We start from the raw sequence: 23,954 nt of genomic DNA, 5'->3' as shown, positions 1-23,954 counted from the left end.
CACTGTTGCTATGCGACACAGTGATTTTTGGTTAAACAAACAAACAAACAAAAAAAAATGTTTTGCTTGAAACACGGTTTTGATGCCGCCACCCAGTGGACAGTAAAGGCTATTCATCACCATCACCATAATCATCACCATCACCATAATCATCATCATCATCACCATCATAATCACCATCACCATAATCATCACCATCCTCATCATCATATCAACCACTCTTTGGAGGTCTCATGTCCTCATTTCATGTAGCACGTGACCACAGTTGCCATGTCCGCTTATTATAAGTGACTATAAGTGGGCTTCCTTTGTTGTTATAAATATTGCTAGTAGTGGGTTACTCTTTGGGGTGAAGTGAGGTTTTGTTATTTTATAGCCAGTATTGGTTGCTCATTTCGGTAACACTTTACTTGATGCAGCTGTCATAAACTGCACATATAGCATTCATGACTGTTTCATGAGACATGAATGTGGAAAACAGAACGACAACAATATGTCAAAATAAAAGTCCAACATCGTATTTGTGTACCCTGGATACCATTAATTTAATCTCTCCAGCCTTTGTACATTTTTCATGAATATCTTATGAAGTCTACATTGAATGTCACTTTACTATACAAGTTGTGAAGTATTCATAATCATGGAGTTTAACACTGGTAGGTAAACTAGACTACATTCAGCTGACCTGTATTTGTGTAACCTGGAACGGTTGGACATTCCCAGTAGCAAAAGATGAGAAATCATCTGCAAAGGTTACATCATTAAACATTATTTATGAAACAAAAATTATTTGTTTGACCATGTTCTGTCTTTTTGGCACTGGAGTAGCCCATTGACTCAGATGTGAAGTGATCAAGAGGTTTGGACCAAAAACGGCAATGCTGCTTTGCGACTTTGGACTTTTATTTTGACAAGTTCTCATCGTTCTGTCTTCCACATTCATGAAAGGTTTGGTATGAATGTTGAGTCATGTCTCATGAAACAGTCATGAATGCTTTATGTGCAGTTTATGACAGCTGCTATAAATGTGTTATAAACTTAACCGTCAAGTAAAGTGTTACCCTTATTTCTGACCTGGGCCTGAGACAAAAACTTTTTTCTTGAATTTCTCCTTGGGGATCAATTATGTGTGTGTGTGTGTGTGTGTGTGTGTGTGTGTGTGTATGTATGTATCCATCTATCTATCTATCTACCTATATATCTATCTAAAACAAAACAACAAGAAAAAAACGATTGTTTCTTACTTTTACTCCCCTCATTAAACACACGCACACACACACACACACACATTCTTTTTTTTATACTTTTAGCTTACTGTTACCCCCCTTCCCACAAAAGCTTGACAAATTAGATTTAAAAGCATCCACTGTCAAAACAACAACACCATTGATCACATTATTTAAAAATATTTCTAAAAATAAAACCACACATGATTTTTATCTCAGAGTTGCCCCTAACAGCCTGGCACGACAAAAAAAAACACTCTGACATTGCCTCTGTCTCCTCCATCTGAAACGGCAAAGATTTAGCAGCGGCAGAATGAAATATGTGATGTCATCCTTCAGGTCTTTCCTGTCGCTCGCTCTCTCGGCCCTCGGAGGCCCAGGCCGAGCCGGACCAGACGACTGTCTCTCCACATGTGCGCCCCAAGATAAGCACCACAGGAGGGGTCAGCGCCGGGCCAGCGCTCACCGAGCGGCAGGGGAAAGACAGATGACATCCCTAGCCCAGGGGCCTCCTCAGCCACAGTGCCAGAAACTCCTACAGCTCCTGTTTACGCTGGAAAAAGTGATCTGGAGTTGCACCTCAAGAGAGGGAGCAACAACAAGGCCTAAAGTTTTCAGCATTTGGCAAACCACCCACCCATATTTGGTGACTATCACCTTCCACATTTGCAGTTGTACTGGTACATCTATCCCAATGCCTTCCAAGTATGCACAATGTCTCTGGGCAGCCACAATGTCTCCGGGCAACCTTGCCCAATCATTAAATCCTTGCTCTGCCATGGGATAGTATGGACTTACGAACTGAAATGGTAAGGATAACATTAGCTATTTATTGCTGACGTAGTACAGTTATTTTCACATTGACGGTATTCAAATTAAATTTTTCGTTATTGTTAAATATCATGATGGGAGAGTATTATTAAAAATGTTACAAGTATGCAAATGCATATGTTTACGGGCATTCAGGTTTTACTGTGTTGTTTTGTTATAAAGACATGCAAGGCATTCTGGGCCGTAATGAACAGTGGTCGGCAGAACTCCATAGGCTACGTATTACAGTTTTTCTCGATTGCTTTTACCTGCTTAAGTAAACTGGAACCCACTTGGTCTTCATGACGACTTTCTTTGCACAGCAGAAGTCATCTCTTGCGAATGTGTTCACACATTTTCATTGGGTTCACACATTTCTCACACCCTTTTGCAAAACAGTTAACACAGGTGTCATTCAAAAGCCCTAAACTCCCATGGTTTTCCCATGCTAAACAAAAGGAAAACATCTTTTCACAGGTGGTATAGATTCCATGCCTAAGTCTGAATCTCTGATACACCTGTGTGAAACTCCTTTGCACAATTCTTCAATCAGCAATCATTCATTATACATAAGAGATGTCTGTTCTGTGTTGCTATTTGCAAGTTTGGATCTAATGCACATTTGACAAAGTACTTTATTGCCTATTTGGTGGAGAAAACCGTACAAAAGGTCTTTACTGTAGGTTTATTTCGATGAAAGTTGTAGTTCAAGGAAATTTACAGTATCTTGCTATAGTGTTTTGCTGTGTGTCTTACATTCAATGACAGTTACTTCTTGGGAGGAATGAATAAATTATTCAGTACATTTTGTCTTTTCACAGTTTTTTTCTGATACCAGAAAAATGAGAAAGTAATGGAACAGACAGCAAAAATGCTCATTTTGAGAACTAGATTTTGCATTTTGTTGTCAAGTGTGTAATGATTGATTAAAGACTGTTTTTGAATTGGCAACAAGTTGTAGTGTTTGAAGGCAAGATTTGTTTTTGCTGCATGTTTTAAGTGTTTTGAAAGAGTAACAGCCTTTTGCAAGCAAAATGTGTCATTTTGTCCAGAGTGCTTTTGTTCAGACACGGGTGTTAACTGTTTTGAGAACGTGATGTCAGAGTTGACACAGGTATCAAAACAATCAAGAAAAACTGTAATATGAATAGGTGTCCTGATGTGGTGGGATGGAAAACTCCAGGCTACAGAGGCAAGGTAGCCGAAACTTGTCAGGTACACAATTTTACCTTATTGGCTTGTACAGAGAAACAGTAAGAATTAGTAATACAGTAAGCCTAATGAACCTCTTCAATATACTACGTAGAAGCCATGGACAGATTAGTGTCAAAGAATTCCGTTGTTTGGAACAACTGGAACACAAACTGGCCCGCTTCCGCAACCACCTGAGATTCACACTACGTTGCCGAGATGAAGGAGTTGTTCCAACAAGCTTGGGAATCAAAAACCCAATTCCGACGAAGAACGCAGAACGAATTGTGAGTAAAGCACGGAATGCCTTGGTGAAGGAAAGGATACGTTGCATGGTCAACAAGATAAACAACATCGAAGAGCAGTTAGCCGAAAAAAGGAGTGGATTTAAACAACGTTTCCCCCTGGACACGGAAACCGAACGGATAATGAATGAACATCTACAACGTGAGCATGAGAAAGAATTCAAAATAACAAAATACCGTCACACCAGAAAACTTGAGAAGCTAACCTCAGCTAAAAAGGAGGAAGAACACACAGAAAAAAGAAAGAAATGGGTATGTAATCTTTCACAACGAAAACTAACAGCAACGGAAAGCAGTGTGTTGTCTCGCGGTCTTAACTTTGCCACAACACCAATAAACATCCCATACGAAGAATTCATTGTAGCAACAGAGTTAGCATGTCAGAAGATAACAAACCAAGGCGACAAAGCTGGTTTACGCAATGAAATAGCGGGGATACTGAAGTCTGCCAAAATGACACACAGGAACACAAGCAGGGAAGAATGGAAGGCTATACAGTCAATAGCCAAAGACAAAACCATCAAAGTGCTACCCGCAGACAAAGGCAGAACAACAGTCATCATGGACACAGAACAATACGAAAAACAAATGATAGACATGCTGGACGATAAATCCACTTATGAAATCTTAGAGGGACCCTACAGAGGAGAAAAAGAAGAAACTGAAGACTCTGCTAAACCCATTAGTGGACGAGAGAAAAATAGACAAGGACAATTACAAGTACTTAGTACCTACAGCCAGTATCACTCCCAGAATATATGGTACCCCCAAAATTCACAAAAAAGACGTTCCACTCCGTCCCATTGTTGACAGCATAGGCTCAGTAACATACAACCTTTTGAAAGCCCTAGTTGAGATTATAAAACTTCTCCTGGGCCGAACAAAGCAACACTGTAAAAATTCAAAGCAACTGGCACAGGAACTAAGCACAGTGAAAGTAGAGGCAGACGAGATACTCATATCCCACGATGTAGTCTCTCTGTTCACAAAAACTCCAGTGGACGTCACAATAAATATAGTGCAGAACCGTCTACAAGCAGACTCAACACTCCGCCAACGAACAAACTTAAAAGTTGAAGACATAGTCCAGTTGCTAACGTTTGTAGCAAAGTCCACATACTTCCTTTTCAGAGGGACCATATACAGACAAAAGGAGGGTTTTGCCATGGGGGACCCCCTCTCAGCCATCATGAGTGGATTCTTCATGGAGGACCTGGAAGCCAAAGCCATCGCCACTGCTCCCAAAGAATGTAGGTTGACCCTCTGGAGACGCTATGTGGACGACATCTTGGAGAAGATCAAGACCGGCCACACACGAAGACTCACAGACCATCTAAACATCATAGACGAAACTGGAAACATAAAATTCACTCATAAGGAGGAAGAACATAGATCCATCGCCTTCCTGGACATGAAAATACATCACATTGAGGATGGTAGCATCAAGATAAAAATATACAGAAAACCCACACACACAGACCAGTATCTACTATGGGCATCAGAGCACCCCACAGCACACAAGCAATCAGTGGTCCGCACCCTATCATCACTGACAACCATGACAGAGAGGAGGAGGAGAACCACATAAAACAGGCACTCAAAGCTTGCAACTACCCAAACTGGGCCATTAACAAAGGCAAGAGAGAGGTCCAGAGAAATAACAAGGAGGAGAAAAAGAAAAAAGGTTCTAGGCCTGAGAACCTAGGCATGGTCACCCTCCCATACGTCAGGGGTCACAGAACGCTGCATTACAGCGAAGCGATGAGGAAACACCACATCATCACAACAGTGAAGCCACACATCAAGCTTCGCCAAATCCTAGTACACCCTAAGGATCAGATTCCCCCTGAGAAAAAGTGTGATGTGATATACGAGATCCCTTGCTTAACATGCAATAAAACGTATATAGGAGAGACAGGCCGGCAATTCAGAAAGAATGTGAAAAGGAAACATCTGGAACGCTCACCCGTGCAACAAGAATGAAAGCAACACAAGAAAATCTGAAATCTGCCATTTCAGACCACTGTAAGAGGGAAAACCATCTTATGAACTGGGACGCAGCCAAGGTCATCAGAACTGAAAGCAACAAATTCCATCGATGGATCAAAGAGGCGGTTGAAATCAGGAAGCAGGAAAACAGTCCTGCAGGGCCGCCCCCGGCTGTATGAAAAACCACCAGACAGCAGAGGGCCCGGGAGCACCCCAGGGGACATGGCCATCCCACCACATCAGGTGGGATGGAAAACTCCATATAACACAGCTCAGACGACGTAACACCAACATCACGTGACACCTCTGATGAAGGCTACAGAGGCAAGGTAGCCGAAACTTGTCAGGTACACAATTTTACCTTATTGGCTAGTACAGAGAAACAGTAAGAATATGTGTGGTATCCAATTGACCTGTTGCTAAGGGCCACCCTTAGAACGCTGATGAGCCAATGACAGTCCTCAGCAGGACTCGGACATCAGCTCGGACAACTCCATAGGAAACAACAGGGAGGAGGCATAAAATGACAAATTAATGGTTATTTATGGAGTTTATTAACTAAAAAAAAACCTGACGGATAACCATGGTCAAACGTTTTGCATGGGGACGTGTAATACTGATAGCCGGTGCCCAGAGAGGCTAGAAAACGGGGTATATTTCCATCAACAGTAGCCTACAGGACGTCTCTCGCGTTTGCAACAGCTCGACGTAATGTAGGCTACTAAGCCAACAACGTGGGCACAGGTTCCCTGTTAAATCCCGAGATGAAAATGCTTAATAACCAACTACTACATTCTTACTACATCAAATATTAACGTAACTTAACATATCTTAGTATCAATCTTCCACTAGCTAGCCAGCTAGCATTAACGTCAGTGGGATTTGCACGGCTACTCGCCACAACTGCTTGTCACCTTGTTTGTATTCTAAAGTTTTGAATACACCCCTCCATAGTATAATTAAGTCCCTTTTGATAGCTTCTGGAGGAAAGTAGATCCTTTATCGACCAAAACGTCCTCAAAGCCTGCTTTCATATACTGTCAGCTGCCATTGTCCACAATGTATTTCTAATCAAGTCTGGTTTGATTGTCCGAGTTTTCACACGGTAACAATGGGGGGCGGAGCTTAGCGACAGGTCAATTGTGGAGTAAGACCATTAAACAGGATATGATCATTTGCAGTGCTCTGTGGCAGTGCTAAAAGTCTATATTGATGATGTAATGATTTCCCCTTCTTTTTCTGCCTGTACACTTAAAGGGAAATTCCGGATCTTAAACAATCTGGGGAGCGAAATTATGTAGACGAGTTTTGTGCTAAGCCGTTAATCAGAGGAGTTTTGTGCTAGGCCGTTAATCGATGGAGTTTTGTGATGGAGTTTTTTTGTGCTAGGCCGAGGAGTTTTGTGCTAGGCCGTTAGTTTTGTGCTAGGCCGTTAATCAGAGGAGTTTTGTGCTAGGCCGTTAATCGGTGGAGTTTTGTGCTAGGCCGTTAATCAGAGGAGTTTTGTGCTAGGCCGTTAATCGGAGGAGTTTTGTGCAAATCTGATTTTGTTGGCCGTTTCAGAGGAGTTTTGTGCTATTAGTTTTGTGCAATAGAGATAGATAGATACAAAAGTGATGTTTATTGCATTATCAACAAAATGGTTTATAGCGTGTCTCAACGGGCATGACACATGTCAAGATAAATGGCTATTTTCAAACCACTGACACAGTTCAAAATAGCCTTACACTTAAGTGGTAGTATCAATAGGGTTCCTATAGATAAACCAACATATTGCAGACTTCAGTGGTGTCTATGAGGTTCCTACAGAGAAACAAAAGTATTCCAAACTTTGAAAGTGTACTGTATACAGAGAGGCTATAACAAGGAAGGTTTCTGAAGGCAAGATATTGCCTTACTTCTGTTTCGGTAGTGTCACATCAGGTTCAACATCTTGCAGCGTTGCACAGATCAGGCTGAATCTTACAACACGCATCACGTTGAGCCAAATCTGCACAGCCCCGGAAGAAGTCAAACGTGGCCAGTGATTTTATGCTAGGGTATGGTTTGTTGTAGAAAATATATGGTATGAATTCTCCACCTTTGTAAGATCCTGCAAATCATGATCAAAGACTTGTTTTGAAAACATCTTGGAATAGGTTAGAAAACTACCCAGCGAACAATTTGGTTCGGGGACAGCAGTCTGTAGAAAAATATCTCCAAATTCCTACAGCATCTTTCTGTATATCTCTTCTATCTACTGTATTTCTATCTATCTATCTATCTATCTATCTATCTATCTACCTAATCGACTATAGAATGTCACAATGATTTTGGAAACATTGTGTTAAGGTTAAAAAAACTGTTATGGATGCCTTTACATATAGTTTGATATAAACTGTGTAAGCACATAGTGGTTTATTTTCTTCTCACCTTAGTCTTTAACAGGCACGTGGCACTTCAACGTACAGGATGCGGACTGTGCAACCTGAAACAAACATCCTTTCCATGAATTCAACAACCATGTTTTTCTTAATCTTCAGTTATGGGACCGTTTTTTTTATCAGAGCCTCATCATGTCTGCCAAAAGAAACACCTTACAAGTAGGAGCTGCCAAGGCCTGGTTTCCCATGATACCACTGGTGCCAGTCATTGGCTAGTAGAAAGAAGTAAACCTCTAACTGACTGGATGATGATGTGATTGACTGGTGATTAAGCCAATGAGGTGAGTTAATGGATTGCACAGCTGTTCCTTCCCACGTGTCCTGATGAGAAAGTGGACTGAAACACACACACACACTCACTCTTTCTGTTGATACAATCAGATTGTGAGAATAATCAGCTTTCTAAACAGGAGTTTCCTGGGGAATGTGTTACTGACAGGTTCCAAAGAATGTGGCACACACACATACACACACTACGCACGCACACACACACACCATGCACACACATCACACATACACTCACACAGACACACACACATACACACAAGAAATAACTGAATTTGAAGTTGAATTTCATGCACATTTTATTGAACAGTCATATAAAATACTTTCATAGTTGCAAGTGCATGCGTCATCTGCCAACAGTTTCAAAGTTAAATTACAAAAGCAAGGCTTTATGTTGTGTAGTGAATTACTTGGGCACTTAAGCAATTGGTTAAAAAAGATTGAATGGAGTTTCGGATTTCTCTTAAAATTGGATATTTGTACCTTTGCTCTGTTGTGGCACACAAAGCAAGTATACAAATAATAATAATAATAATAATAATAATAATAATATTCTGTGACTTTGTGTGGCACGTTTACAAAACAGAACAAAAACGTCTTAAAGTGTGTGTGACACTGACAGTCATCATGCAGTTTGACATATGACATGTAACCACAAACCTACCATCACAGGAGGCACTGCTACACATGCAGACGTGGACTACATGTGCACTTAACAAGCGATAGGTTTTAAAAAAGACCACGGCTCCTCATTCCTTTTAAATAGTTCCAATGCTTTACGTTACAAAAAGAAGGATTTCAAGGCATTAAGCATGTTTCAACCCATTAGTAATTTAAAGAGGCGGTATAGTCTTTCAGTATACTTCCACAAAGCGCACTACATCTCAAAACAGGCCTCTGCAGCCAAAGAACTTGAATTCAGTCTATTTCTGTTGTTAAACTTTTTTTTTTATAAAACATGCATAGGCTGTATACTTTCAGTTACTTAAGTCATTTTTTTTTACAGAATATAGATGCTTTATATTTTTTTTGTTCGCAATACTTAAGAAGAAAGAAAACACTCACAAAATTCCAGCAAGCCACGATAAATCTATTCCCCCCCCCCAAAATAAACAACAAAAAACATATTTGCAAATGATAAATGTTAAATGTAAATTCCAGTTATTAAATTCCAAGAAAATAGGTATTCATAACCAAGTTCAAAACCAAGATCGACAGCCAGTATACAGAAAGTTGGGTCAAAGCACACACTCACATACTCCTGAGGTAAGCATAATCTGTACAAAACCATAAAACGTCCCATTTTTGGCATTTTAACAATGTTGCAACATTCTTTTAAGACTGCCTAATGTATTTCAGAGCGAGTTTTATAAGAGTAGCAAAAAAAGTTATCAATAAATAGTCCTTATTTAGTTTGTACACCCTTTATATGTTAAAAACATTTTTTTTTCATGTTTCGTCCATTTTTAGTGCTGTATTTTTGTAAACGAACAATAGTTAGTAAGAAGTTACTCAAAATTTCCATGTCCAGTATCTGAGTGAAGGCCGTCTGTAAAACCTGCCCTGCAGCAACCGCCTCCGACATGCATCCGGCTCAGAGCCGGCCTAGACCAGTGCCGGAACCAGCCTAGGTCCGCGCCAGAACCAGCCCAGGCCCGCGCCAGAGGAGAGCCGGATCCACGCCAGAGGAAGCCGTCAGCTGGGTTCCCAGTTAAGCTCTTCATCCACCTCGCTGCTCTGCCATGCACAGTCCCTGTTCTCACCTGCCCACCTGGAAAAGAGCGAACCAGCGATAACGTTTTTTATGGTTTCTACAAGCAATATAGATTTTTTTTAAAACATTTTGTAGTTGATGTATTTTAAAGGCATATCCAGAGTCTAAGAGTCACGCATCAGCCCTGCATTTTTTTTGTTGTTCTTGTTGTTGCCATATTTCATTTATTTTTCTATTTATTTAATGCTGTTTCTCATGCCTGTGTTTCCACATCCTCCAGTCCAACCAACCCCCACCCCACCCCACCCCACCGACACCAGGGAGACAAGCGACGAAGGGGGTATGGGGTGAGGGGGGCACCCTGCTGCGGTACGCCAACCTCCGGTGGCTCTCTAGCGCCCCCTGCCTGCCTGTGTGCCTCACTGGATGTTGCTGCTGCTGCTGCCCTTCGCCTCGGTCCCGTTGGTCTCGGACGACAGCGCCTTGTTGAGCGAGTTGAGGCTGGCGTCGGACGGCAGGGCGTCGCGGCGAGGCGGCATCCGCTCGTTGATGCGGTCCAGACCCTTAGCCTCCTCGAAGCTCGAGATCTTGTGCTGAGGAGAGAAGCCCTTGATTGCTGGATGGTGGCAGTGGAGAAAGAGAGAGATGGGAAAAGAGAGAGAAAGAGAGAGAAAGAGAAAGAAAGAGAGAGAGAGTGAGAGAAAGAGTTAACTTAGAATGCATGACTGCATGACTGTGTTTCAGTCTCTTATTAGCGACATTTCTCTGAAGTACTTTTTGGTACCAAAACACAACACCAGTGACTTCTGGTGCTGTTGTTATTTACACATATGTAACAGTTACATTATTAGCATATTTTATTTTTCACAGTGAATGTCGTCTGACCAACAAACATACATTGTATGCTAGTTGTAAGTTTTTAAGGCATTAAAACTCTAATAGCCATGACTAGAATGCTTACAGAAGACTTACTTACACATAGGACATGGACAATACCCACACAAATCACCATCGTTTCACAACAGTACACAGTAAACCATCAGGTGAGAACGGGTGACTATTACACCTTAACTCAAGCAGTAGAGAAAGGCCAGGTTCTGGAGGGTTATGAAGGAATGTGGTTTCCACTGTGAATCAGGATTGCAAATCACAAGGTCAGAGAAAACCACGTGACTCTGTAACGCTCCAAGTGTTGGTCTTTCTCATTTGCTTGCTTAGACATGAACTAAAGGAAGGGTCAATATAGATGTAAAGAGTCTAAACTAAAAGGAGACTAACAAAGACAAAAAAACGAAATCAAAACCCCAAACTGAACAGAGGAGACACAGAGTGAAGGCCACGGAGATGGGAGCACTAGGACACGTTCAAGACTTACTACCACACAAGGAGACTAGGCCATTCTACAGGAACACAAGGGCACTTGGTGCTAACCACTTGTTACACCTGTCTTCAACATGCAGCTAGCGCAAAACGTTTGTTAGAGATCGGGAGAGCATTAGTGCAGGAATTTCCTAATTTTGGAAGGAGCTGGGTGGTGCTCAGGGATTTCCTTTGCCGTTGATTGGGAAGCCATTTTGTGGCCCAGAGTCTTTGTGTTAGGGAGCTGGAGATGGAGAAATGCGTTTGGAAGGGGCCTGGAGTCGCTGCATTAGCCTTAGCACAGGTCAGACACAGGTTATTAGCAGCCTCACGAGAGCGAGAGCCAGGGACACACACCACAAAGCAGGGCCACATGGAGAAAACAACAAAACAAACAAACAAAACAAACAACAAACAGAACTACAAACAAAGAGGAGTCTCTGGGGTGAAGGCACAATTTGTGGCTAGGGATGAATTTACCAGACAGGTCCAAAGTAAATAGCGGCTAGCCTCACCGCTATTTAGCAGACAGTTGAGATTGTTCTTGCTGCATCTGATCTGCTGGGCTTATTGTTATGTTTAAACCATAGCATTTAGGCGGGAACGCCTCAAGAATCGAATTGAACAAAATCTTGCTACAAGACCTCCAATTGTGCAACGACACAACTCAACTGCACCATCGGACTGCTTTAAAGGGGAATGGCCATATTAAGGACATGACTGCCAAACATCAGTAGTCAATTTGAGGTAGCATGATGGGCCTTCATTCAGTCCCATTCAAAACATTTTCCCCTTTAAACCAAGCATGGCTTTTATTCATGTATTTATATATATTTGTACAATTTTTTGGGGATTAATGTGAGAGCATTAAAAAAAAAAACTCACACTCTATACACATTACGGGAATATAAACAAACAAATAAAGAAAGAAAGGAAGAAAGAAAGGAAGAATGAAAGAAAGAAAGAAAGAAAGAAAGAAAGGAAGGAAGGAAGGAACTGAGGGAGACCCTTGACTACTGCAGAGGGCACAACAGAGAGGGACCCACACTATTTACCTTTGTCAGCCTCTATGGCCTCAATAGTAGCTGAAGAGCAGAAGAGGGAGAGGTGGGGGTGGGGGGGTGCAGAATGCATGAAGCAAAGGAGTCATCAGTTGTTTTCCAGGAAACAAGTCAATGAGCAGCAAGACAGACAGACTGACAGACATATAGGTAGGATGGAGAGAGAGAGAGGGAGAGAGAGATAAGGAGAGAGAGAGAGAGAGATGAAGAGGTAGACAGTGCAAAAAACTGGCAAAGTGCCATGTAGCATATGGCATGGAGGGAGAGAGAGGGAGAGAGATACAGAGAGAGAGAGAGAGAGAGAAAGAAAGAAAGAGTGTGGCCAGAGCGAGGGATTGGGGAGTTGGTCTGATACACTCTATGAGTCAGGACACCATATTATGAATAATATCCCATAAACGTGTTCACAGATTCAGTAATAATGACTCAATACAGAGAAGCCATGTTTTCTAGTGAAATGTATCTGGGTTCACTATTGTTTTAATATCTGTCGTTTCCACTCGTTTCCCAATAAACATGGTGCTCTAGTCTCCTGATGGTGAGGGATAGCACACATGACCAATGCACACATGACCAATTGCTTCGGCTACAATACTGAATGGCTGTAACCCTGCGCTGGACTGACCAATCGGAAGCCAGGCTACAGGACGCCCTTAGCAACGTTGACTGGGAGATTTTCAAGACGAACTCTGCTGACATCAATGAGTTTACGGAAGTATCATTGAGTTACATCAATATGCTAACTGATTCCATCATCCCAACTGTAAAGATCCGAAGCTTCCCTAACCAGAAGCCATGGGTGGATAGAGAAGTGAGAACGGCATTAAAGACACACACCATCACTTATAATGCTGGGTTTATTTCAGGGGATATGATGGATTACAAAGCAGCATCTTATAGTTTACGTAGAGCTATTAAAGATGCTAAGCGGCGCTATAGAGACAGAGTTGAAGCTTATTTCTTGGAGGGTGATCCAGCACGAGTCTAGAAAGGACTCCGAACCATCACTGGCTTTGAAAGAAAGTCCCCTCCTATGATGAATGTGAGTAAAGCCCTCCCTGATGAACTTAATGCTTTTTATGCTCGCTTTGACATGAAAAACACAGACTATCTTGCACTAGCTGCAGCATGTGAAGCAAATGAGGATGCACCTTTCTGTGTCTCTGAGGTCGATGTGAGCAATGCCTTTAGGAGGGTTAATTGTAGAAAAGCTGCTGGACCGGATGGAATTTCTAACAGGGTTTTGAAATTCTGCGCTGCTCAGTTAGCTCCTGTGTTCACTTATATCTTTAACACATCATTGGCTCAAGAGACAGTTCCTACTTGCCTCAAGCAGTCTGTTATTGTTCCAGTACCGAAAAACAAAAGTCCATCATGTCTGAATGACTACCGCCCAGTAGCCCTGACGTCTACAGTGATGAAGTGTTTTGAGAAGCTTGTGAAAAACATTATCTGCTCATCCCTCCCTGCCTCCTTCGACCCCCTCCAATTTGCTTACAGAGCCAACAGGTCTACAGAGGATGCCATCTCAAACCTCATGCACACCACCTTAACTCACCTGGAGGAGGGGAATGGGAATTATGTGAGGATGCTGTTCATTGACTTTAGTTCAGCATTCAACACGATAGTACCTCTCACCTTGGTCACAAAGATGAAGGCCTTAGGACTGAACACCACCCTGTGTCACTGGATATTTGACTTTCTCACCAACCGTTCACAAGTGGTTAGAGTTGGGGGTCTGACATCTGACTCATTAACCATCAGCACTGGTGCTCCCCAAGGCTGTGTTTTGAGTCCACTGCTGTACAACATCTACACACATGACTGCAAAGCCAACAGTTGTCATACCTCCATCATCAAGTTTGCAGATGACAGTGATCTTGGGCCTGATTAGTAACAACAATGAACAGCTCTACTTGGATCAGGTTGATGAGGTGGCACAGTGGTGTCAATCTAACAGCTTGACACTGAATATCAATAAAACCAAGGAAATGGTAGTGGATTACAGAAGGCAGCAGCAGAACTACAGTTACACCCCACTAATGATCAGCGGGCAACCTGTAGAGAGAGTCACGCGTTTTAAATACCTTGGTGTCCACATTACTGAAGACTTAACATGGACTGTTAACACTCAATATGTTCTGAAGACGTCCAGACAACGACTCTACTTCCTTCGTCAGCTAAGGAAATTCAAAGTTTCTACATCCATCATGAAGGCCTTCTACACTTCAGCGGTTGAGAGTGTTCTAACTGGTAGCATCATCACCTGGTATGGGAACTCCACAGTTAGAGATTGTAGTACTCTGCAGAGAGTAGTGTGCTCAGCTGAACGTACTATAAGAACTCAACTCCCTGCTCTACAAGATATCTATTCCAGAAGAGTACTCCTAAGAGCCCAAAAGATTCTGAAGGACTCTTCTCATCCTAACAATGGATTATTCCTACCGCTGAAATCAAGAAGACGCCTATGTAGTCACAAAGCCAGAACTGAGAGACTCAGGAGAAGTTTTTATCCCCAGGCCACTCAGCACTCTCAAACATTTCCCAACTCTGAACTCACACTATACTGACTTTGCACTCATTCACTCCTCAGCACTCATGACCCCACACACACACACACACACCTACATGACTTTTACATCCCTCTCCCTATGCTACAGACCTTTTATTTATTTTCTTATTTCATCACACGTCAAAACACACACACATACACACACACACATCTGACTTTCTCCAACTTTTGCACATCCCCATAGAACTTTTTATTTATTATTTTTGATTTCTCCTCCATCTATCTACCCATGTCCTTGATTGCCTAGCCTTTCTGCCCCCACCCCCCACCCCCACCCCCATCCCCAACACACACACACAAAACACACATACTGACATCATCACTGTCATCACCTCACATACATACTGTACAGCACACTGCTTGCTACAATAAGCCTCCTCTACATACTTGCTGCATACTGCCCCCCCCTACATACACAGCACATTGTCTTCGGGATCTTCTCAACACACATCCTCTACATACTTTACAGCACACTGCCCCCACCTACCCACACACACACTGCGACTACACACACACACAGTCACTGCTCCACCCCTCCCCGCCCACACACACATCTTCACTGTCATCACTCACATACATCATACATACAGTACTCTGCTTGCAATAGTAAGTCCCTTCACCATACTTTGCAGTACACTGCCCCCCCTCTCCCCCTACCTACACGTCCACATTACTTCATCAGGAAGCTTCTTCAACACACATCCCCAACATACTTACAGCACACTGCCCCCCCTCAATACACAGCACATTGTCTCATGAGGAAGCTTCTCAACACACATATTGCACACTGCCCCTCTCCCCCACATACACAGCACATTATCCCATCTCCCTGTCATCCCCCAACACATACACCAAGACCCCTGGCAGTTGGGTTAGCCCCTTGAGCCGTGGATCTGCCCAAGGGAGTTTTTCCTTGCCCCTGTTGCTCTTGGGTGCTCCTTGTTGGTGCCCCCCCCCAATCCCAATCCTCCCCCACCTTTCTTATGCAGCCCTTGCCACTTAATCTACTAAACCCCTCTTCTACTGCACTTTTTACCCCCCCACTTTGCACAAATAGGCTGACACCAGACATAATTTCACTGCATTTCTTACCAGTAACTATATGCATGTGACAATAAACTTCCTTGTATCCCTATTACCTCAACCGCACTGACATAGTTTTTTATATTACCTTCTCTATGTTTTACTTTACTCCCTTATTTGTCCATATTATTTATGCTGGTCTCTAGACCTTATTCTTGCACTGTTGCACTGTTGGACTAATGTTGGACTACTTTTTGCACCTTCACCATGACACATTCTCTTGAGCACCTCACCATGCACACAGAACTACAGGCCAGTCTCGGCCCTGTCACTGCAAGCATCTCATGCTTGATCACCCTCAAGCACACTGTGGATTTTTTAAATTTAATTTATATAGTATATTTAGTATTTAGTTTTGTTAGTTTTTCTTATCTTCTACTGTCTCTATTGTACAGTGGAGTTTGGTTATATGTTTATACTTATATTTACCATTTCGGCTGTAAGTGCATGTTGTGTGTGATGTCTGTATGCTACTGAGACCTTGAATTTACCCCTGGGGATCAATAAAGTATCTATCTATCTATCTCACGGTAAAGGAACCCCTCTGTACATTGATTACCACCACAGACCTGAGACCAACCAGAAGACTAAAACCACAACAGTCTTGAACATCTCACTGTGCCACCAGGAGGTCAATGGTTAGTTGAGGCATTTCACAGTCAGGGGTGCATTTCCCAAAACCATAGTTGCTAACCTGTTAGCAACTTAGTTGGTTGGCAGTGGGAAATTGCATTGCAACCAACAAAGTTGCTAACTGACTCTGTGCATACTGTACGTGCCTCTATATAACACCATACGTGGATGTCTTCAGCCTTTTTACAATGATATCAGGGCCTCTACGGAATTAAATTGACGGATATCTGTCGGAGTAAGACATGCGTATGTTGGTCAATAAATCGATTACCCTCAAGTTAATGTATACTCGAGGTTACATCCGTTAGCCTATAGTTCCCATCCATTAGCCTATAGCTTCCATCCGTTAGCCTATACGCTAACCTATAGCTCCCGTCCGTTAGCCTAAGGCTTCCATCCGTTAGCCTATAGCTCCCATCCGTTAGACTATAGCTTCTATGTCCACAGAAGTTGACTTATGGCCTTAAAAGTACACTATGCAGATTTAGGTATTTTTGGCGACTGTAGAGCTCCTCCTAGAATCACAATATATTTATATTTTACACTGCTGTTGTAAATAGCAAACTTCTCGTGACTTATCCCCCCTGTACAGAATAAAAATGCTTTTGTTGTGGAGGTGAAGGATTAACAACAGGCAAAAACTTGTTTCACCATTCTCCAAAGAGCTATATCTACTGACAAGGTAATGTTTCACGATTCTCGCGAGATTTGTCGGGCCGCCGTTCTTGAAGTTGCATGGCTGGTTTACTTGGTAGCGACTCGCTACATAAGTATAGGTAAGTATAAGTATATATACTCTTTTGATCCCGTGAGGGAAATTTGGTCTCTGCATTTATCCCAATCCGTGAATTAGTGAAACACACTCAGCACACAGTGAACATACTAATCCTGGCGCAGTGAGCTGCCTGCAACAACAGCGGCGCTCGGGGAGCAGTGAGGGGTTAGGTGCCTTGCTCCTTCAGCTGTTCCCACTGGTCGGGGTTCGAACCGGCAACCCTCCGGTTACAAGTCCGGAGCGCTAACCAGTAGGCCACGGCTGCCCCCATCTATGCTGTATAGCTATGCTAGGTGAACAATTCGCCTATTACAAGTTTATTTAACATCAAATAAATTGGCTTCAAAAGGTTATATTAAGGTGAAAATCTTGCATAGTGTACCTTTAAAAGTGGACCAGATGGCTTGCAGTGAAGCCAATGACCCGTAGGGCCTACCAGTAGCAGAGCAGGAGTAGCTCACACTAGCTTTGTTTAGATGGACAGTTTTTTTGTCATTCCGATTAAACTATTTCGTTGAGATGATACATCAGGCGATCTGATTGACCGAATACATGGCTGTTCAATCAGAATAGGAATGGAAAACACCACCTCTTTCATTCTGATTAAAATTCTGATCAGATCAGGCATTTTTATTCCGATTGATGTGTTTATATTAGAATTTTTATTCCAATTGAGCCGTTATTCCGTTTCTAATTGGATTAAACATGTCCATGTAAACGTGCCTACTGGCACTAGAGAAGGAAGGCACCACTGGTGTCTGTGTGCATGTTCAAATAGCCTGTTAGCAAGGGACAAACCACAATGGAAGATGGAGAAAAAAAAGAGACAGAGACAGACGTAGAGAGAGAGAAAGAAAACCAAATCACACAAAAAAAGTGTGATGGTGTGTGTATTAGCACAGGTAAAGCGTAGAACACCGTAGGAAGAGAGAGAGACAGATAAGAGAGAGACACACATATAAACACATCGTGATAACCCAGCCCATATGCTGTGCATTAGAACCATGGGGAAAAAGCTACGTGGCACAAGAGTGCCACCTAGTGGCCGTGTCTTGATAAGCCGTTCCCTTCTTTCAGAGCAGTCTCTACATGGCCAAGCATGTGGAGGGACAGGCTCACTGGGTGGACTTACTTACCGTGCTGACCACTCAAACCTGTTTACTGACCTCAAACCTGTTAACAGCTTCATCACTTACTGATGAACAGAGCTGTCACAAATGAACACATCATATCCCCACTCTCCCAATCTAACACAAACACACACACACACACACACACACACACAAACACACACACACATGAACCAAAATGACTGCAACAAGAAAATATAATTAGCGGCTAGCATCACAAAACACATGAACAAAAAAAACCCACACACACAGTCACAGATACCCACGTCCACACACACACACACACACACACACACCCCTAGTACACCGTCACCCACTACACAGACGGAAGCTAAAGAAAACAGCAGGAGGATGAAGCTCATAGCATGGCTGTAGAAGCACGCCTGCAGTCCCAGCGCACCCTCGCGGGCGGCCCAGGATGCTTTGCGGTTCTACCGATGCTTGGACAGGAAATCACTGAAACGCCACTCTGCTTCCCGGCACGTCTGCTATGGCTGCCATGGCACGACACTCCCCCACGACTCTCCACCAATCAGGCGGGGGATCACAGAATGCAGGATGTGCAGTTTAGGAGCTGCACACAACCAAACTTCCTGTTTGAACACTGAAGTCTGGGTTCCACTTCCTGTTTGAGGACACAGCTCTTTTAACCCCCTAAGTCCTTTATTTACCATCCTGCACTTTTAAGTCCTTATTTTCATCAGGAAGGTTGGAAAGTCGCCCAAGATCTACTTGAAGTAGGACGTCTTAAGAGGACACAAAGCTTTCCAGCGTTCCTAAATGAGGCGTTGGGCCTCTCCCTGCTTCTGCTCGCGGTGTTCTGGGGAGACTTGGCCAGAGAGACTCCGCAGGGAGAGCAGAGTGATGTTGGCTTGATTTCTGTCTGGTTGTGGATGACGAGGAAGTCAGCCAGTTATCCCCTTTTGTACACAGTGTCAATGTCAATTCCAATCTACCCAAAAGTGTAGCATGGGGCTTTGGTCATGGTGTAAACAAAAATAGATTCAAGACTACAAAACAAAAAAAACAAAAAAAAAGAGTTATAAGAGGTAGTTCAAAAGAGAAGAAAAATAAAGCAAATGAACACAAAAGTCTAATTTGCTGATATTAGGTGGTCTCTGTGTTGAGAAGGAGATAAAAGTGTTTATTTTGGGGAAGTTTTTGACTTTCAGCATGAGAGCGTGAATTCTATGTTTGTCTCACAAGAAGAAATAAAAATACAACAACATTATACTTGCACAGCAGTTTATACCTGCGGTCTCTAGAGAAGAGGAGAGAAGGAGAGAGAAGGAGGAGAAAGCAGACACATTGTTTGATAAGCAGCAGATCACAGAGATCAAGATGGATGGAGAGAGAGAGAGAGAGAGAGAGAGAGAGAAGAGAAAGAGAAAGAGGAGAAGAGCAAGAAGGGGAACAGAGATCATGAAGATCAGTAGAGAGAAAGAGAAATCATCAGGTCTACATTTCAGTCTACATTTACCATAGGCTACCAGCAGAGGGCATGTGTGGGTATAGAACTGTATGGCTTTAAATTACACAGAAATCCATGGAACACCATAACATCAACAACAGAGGCGGGTCATGGAGCCGTGACTCCTGCTAATTGGCTGCTGGGAGTGCTGCGGCTCACACTTTAGACCGTGTGATTCCACAGCGCAGCGCAGGAATGTATGTCTGGGGTCAAAGGTCAGAGCTTCAGTGCAGGTCAAGCGAAGCGGCACGATAGTGGCGCGTAGGCTGCGGCGATCAGCTACACCTGACCAGAGCGCGGCGTACGTGCGCGGTGGACATTAAGAACAGCTCGACTAGTCTTCTATTTCGGACCGCGCTCTCCTTGAGTGTGCCGTACGCGTGGCGCCGTCAGTGCAGCCTGGCCGGCCGTGAGCCTCCTCTAGAGGGCTGCTAAGTGATTGGCACAGAGGACACTCTGATCCAGAGCCATGGGTTTGGGCTCAGGGTTGGTTCTAGGGGGACCGGGTTCTGTATGAATGGGTTTGGGCTCAGGGTTGGTTCTAGGGGGACCGGGTTCTGTATGAATGGGTTTGGGCTCAGGGCTGGTTCTGGGGTCTCTGATCCACAGGATGCTGGGCTTGGGTCAAGGTGATTGTGTGTGTGGGGAGGTCTACTATTGATGTGTGTGTGTGTGTGTGTGTGTGTGTGTGTGTGTGTGTGTGTGTGTGTGTGTGTGCATGCGTGTAGCCGATTAGGGGTGTGTGTGTGTGTGTGTGTGCATGTAGCTGATTAGGGTGTGTGTGTGTGTGTGTGTGTATGCGTGTAGCCGATTAAGGTGTGTGTGTGTGTGTGTGTGTGTGCATGTAGCTGATTAGGGTGTGTGTGTGTGTGTGTGTGTGTAGCTGAGTAGAGTGTGTGTGTGTGTGTGTGTGTGTGTGTGTGTAGCTGAGTAGAGTGTGTGTGTGTGTGTAGCTGATTAGGGTGTGTGTGTGTGTGTAGCTGATTAGAGTGTGTGTGTGTGTGTGGCTGATTAGGGTGTGTGTGTGTGTGTGTGTGTGTGTGTGTGTGTGTTGGATTGAGTGTGCATTGCGTGCCTATATGGCACCTATATTAACAGGCTCATCCTCACGTATGAACTCATCTCTCGACCCAGTTGTAACTTTAGATGTTATGGCACAATATAAATCAAACCTCATTGACCTGGAAATAGATGAGACAATCGGCTATAATGGGGGATATTTGGGACCTTAGGGGGTTGGGTTTGGTGTGTGTGTCTGTGTGTGTGTGTGTGTGTGTGTGTGTGTGTGTGTGTGTGTGTGTGTGTGTGTGTGTAGCACAGTCTTACCGTTCTCGATTTTCTCTTTGCCTCCAGACAGAACTCCGCTGGGCAGCATACCGGTAGGGGTCAGACCTTTCAGCGTCAACACACTCTCACTCTCCTCTCTGGGGATGAAGAGACACATCAGTACACACACACACACACACACACACACACACACACACACACACACACACACTCGCACACACTCACACGCACACGCACACGCACACACACACACACACACACACACACACACACACTCACTAACAGTGTTGGGAACGTTACTTTAAAAAAGTAATTAGTTATATCTACTCACTACTTGTTCCAAAAAGTAACTGAGTTAGTAACTTAATTACTCTATGATAAGAGTAACTCGTTACCAGGGAAAGTAACTATTTGCGTTACTGTTACAAAAAAAAAGTTGCTATACGTCAAAGAATTTGGATTTTTTGAGCAGTTTTGAGCAGCCAGTTGAAATGAGTAGAACAGACAGGTGTTTGTAGGCTACATAACTTTTACATTTATTATAGATAGATAGATAGATAGATAGATAGATAGATAGATACTTTATTGATCCCCAAGGGGAAATTCAAGATATTGCACATCGACAGACCTACGGTTGACTTCAGCCTGTGTCATATGTTTTTGTTGTGAGGCAGAAAGATCTAGCTTTTGCTGCTTGGAGGAGTCCTTCTTTGCTAGTGGATGGCGAGCTACCATCTGTGGTGGAGGTATCAGTGTTTTTGGCCACTAGCTTTAGATGCGTGTGTGTGTGCTTCATTAAATTAGAGTTGCTTACAACAGATGTCGACAAAGTCTTCGCTCCTGGACATAATGTACACATTACATGCACGTTCTTGCCTTGATGAATTTGAAGTAGTGCTTATATCTCCACCTTGAAAATGCCAACTTTTCGGATTGCTCCTGACCTCTGCTGTTTCGTCGAATCTCTATTTTAGCTGTTGCGTGTGTGTGTGGGTGGCACGTGTGCTGGCAAGTGTGTAAAAACACTGGCTCTGATTAGCCAATCATAATCGCTTACGTCGTTATTAACCCACCTCCTCACTAGCTGTGAGCCAGGGTGCATTCGGATTAGGCCTACAGTTTATTCAATCAATGCATAGTAACGCACCGCATTTAGCGTCCAGTAACGTTAACAGCATTGTAACGACGGGAAAAGTAATTAACGTAATAACGTTGTTACCTAACGCCGTTCTTTAAAACGGCGTTATTTCAAACACTGCTCACTAACCACCTTAGCATTAGACACTGGGAATGGGTTTCTACCAGTCCTGAAGGATACATGTTGCACGGGAACTTTGCTTTGCTTACTACATAACACCTAAAAGAGTGTTTCGTATGTATGTGTGTGTGTGTGTGTTTGTGTGTGTGTTTGAGAGAAAGAGAGAGAGAGGAGAGAGAAAGAGAGCGAGAAACAGAGAGCTTACCGTAGCACCGAGAAGACTCTCGCCATCTTCCCAATGGCACGGATCTTGTTTCTAATGACCTCCTTGCGCGCAGAGGCAGTGGCACCTAAAGAACAACACACACACACACACACACACACACACACACACACACACACACACATAGTCACATCTCTCATTTCGTATCTGTGGAATCTCAATTTGGCTTGAAGAAAAACGAAAACCCAATTGGCCAACAAAGTTTGACAGTCCGTTTCATATCGCATTCAGAGTGATTACACACACACACACACACACACACACACACACACACACACACACACACACACACACTGCACGGCATTAAGAAGAGCCTGCTGAAGAAATGAGTGTGTGTGTGTGTGTGTGTGTGTGTGTGTGTGTGTGTGTGTGTCTGTATATGTGTCTGTGTGTGTGTATGTGTGTGTGTCTATTTGTGTGTGTGTGTGTGTGTGTGTGTATGTGTATCCTAGCTAATACCTAGGACCACACAACCCTCTGAACATGTTCAAGCCCATCTGCCACACTCACAAGTGGGATTTGGTTTGGCTCCATCCACACACACACACACACACACACACACACACACACACACACACACACACACACACACACACACGCTTTGGCCCCACATTTCATTTCAAAAAGGTGTGTTTGATTAAAAAAAATCACAAATCAGTAACATCCATCAAAAGCTGTGAGTAGGTTGCTGCTGTTGTTTGTATGCTTCTGTGTGTGTGTGTGTGTGTGTGTCAGTGTGTGTGTGTGTGTGTGTGTGTGTGTATCAAACTGTCAATGTCTGTCAAAATGGTTAGCTGTTAGCACTGACTGTGTCTGTGTGATTTTTAGTGAGTAAATGTGTGTGTGTGAGTATGCAAGCAGAAAAGCACTGGAGAGAGAAGTGTTAGTGAACACACACACACACACACCAGGGCATGGCATGGCATGGCATGGCAGTGGTTGTACCTTTCTTGGGGGGATATATTAGCTGTCCTTCTCAACACACCCCAGAGGAGAAGAGAGACAGACAGACAGACAGAGAGAAGTCAATGGATGACTGAAGCATGGCAGAGGAGGTGGAGAAAGAGAGGATAGAGGAAATAAGAAAGAAAAAGAGAAGGCAAATGCATACTTGTAATAGAGAGATAGAAAGTGATAGAAACAAATACAAAGGAGAGAG

The 23,954-nt window shown here is 43.3% G+C and overlaps 1 protein-coding gene across 7 annotated transcripts in view; it reads right to left on the bottom strand.

The window, feature by feature from the left end:
* Nucleotides 1–8,510: 8,510 nt before the first annotated feature.
* LOC125289293 (serine/threonine-protein phosphatase 2B catalytic subunit alpha isoform) overlaps nt 8,511–23,954 on the bottom strand; it is a 145,527-nt gene continuing 130,083 nt past the window's right edge. The window contains exons 11-16 of one of the 7 annotated variants that reach the window (XM_048236042.1): nt 23,741–23,767; nt 22,778–22,862; nt 21,354–21,451; nt 19,809–19,817; nt 12,358–12,387; nt 8,511–10,559 (exon numbers count right to left, since the gene is read on the bottom strand). In XM_048236042.1, coding sequence (XP_048091999.1) covers nt 10,363–10,559; nt 12,358–12,387; nt 19,809–19,817; nt 21,354–21,451; nt 22,778–22,862; nt 23,741–23,767 — 446 coding nt within the window. In that variant the 3' untranslated portion in view covers nt 8,511–10,362. The remainder of the gene's footprint in view (nt 10,560–12,357; nt 12,388–19,808; nt 19,818–21,353; nt 21,452–22,777; nt 22,863–23,740; nt 23,768–23,954) is intronic. The other 6 variants (XM_048236045.1, XM_048236043.1, XM_048236044.1 and 3 more) reach the window with 6 other exon arrangements.

Source organism: Alosa alosa, chromosome 24 (assembly GCF_017589495.1).
Source record: "Alosa alosa isolate M-15738 ecotype Scorff River chromosome 24, AALO_Geno_1.1, whole genome shotgun sequence".
NCBI classification, from domain to species: domain Eukaryota; kingdom Metazoa; phylum Chordata; class Actinopteri; order Clupeiformes; family Clupeidae; genus Alosa; species Alosa alosa.
This window is presented reverse-complemented; position numbering and strand designations above follow the sequence as displayed.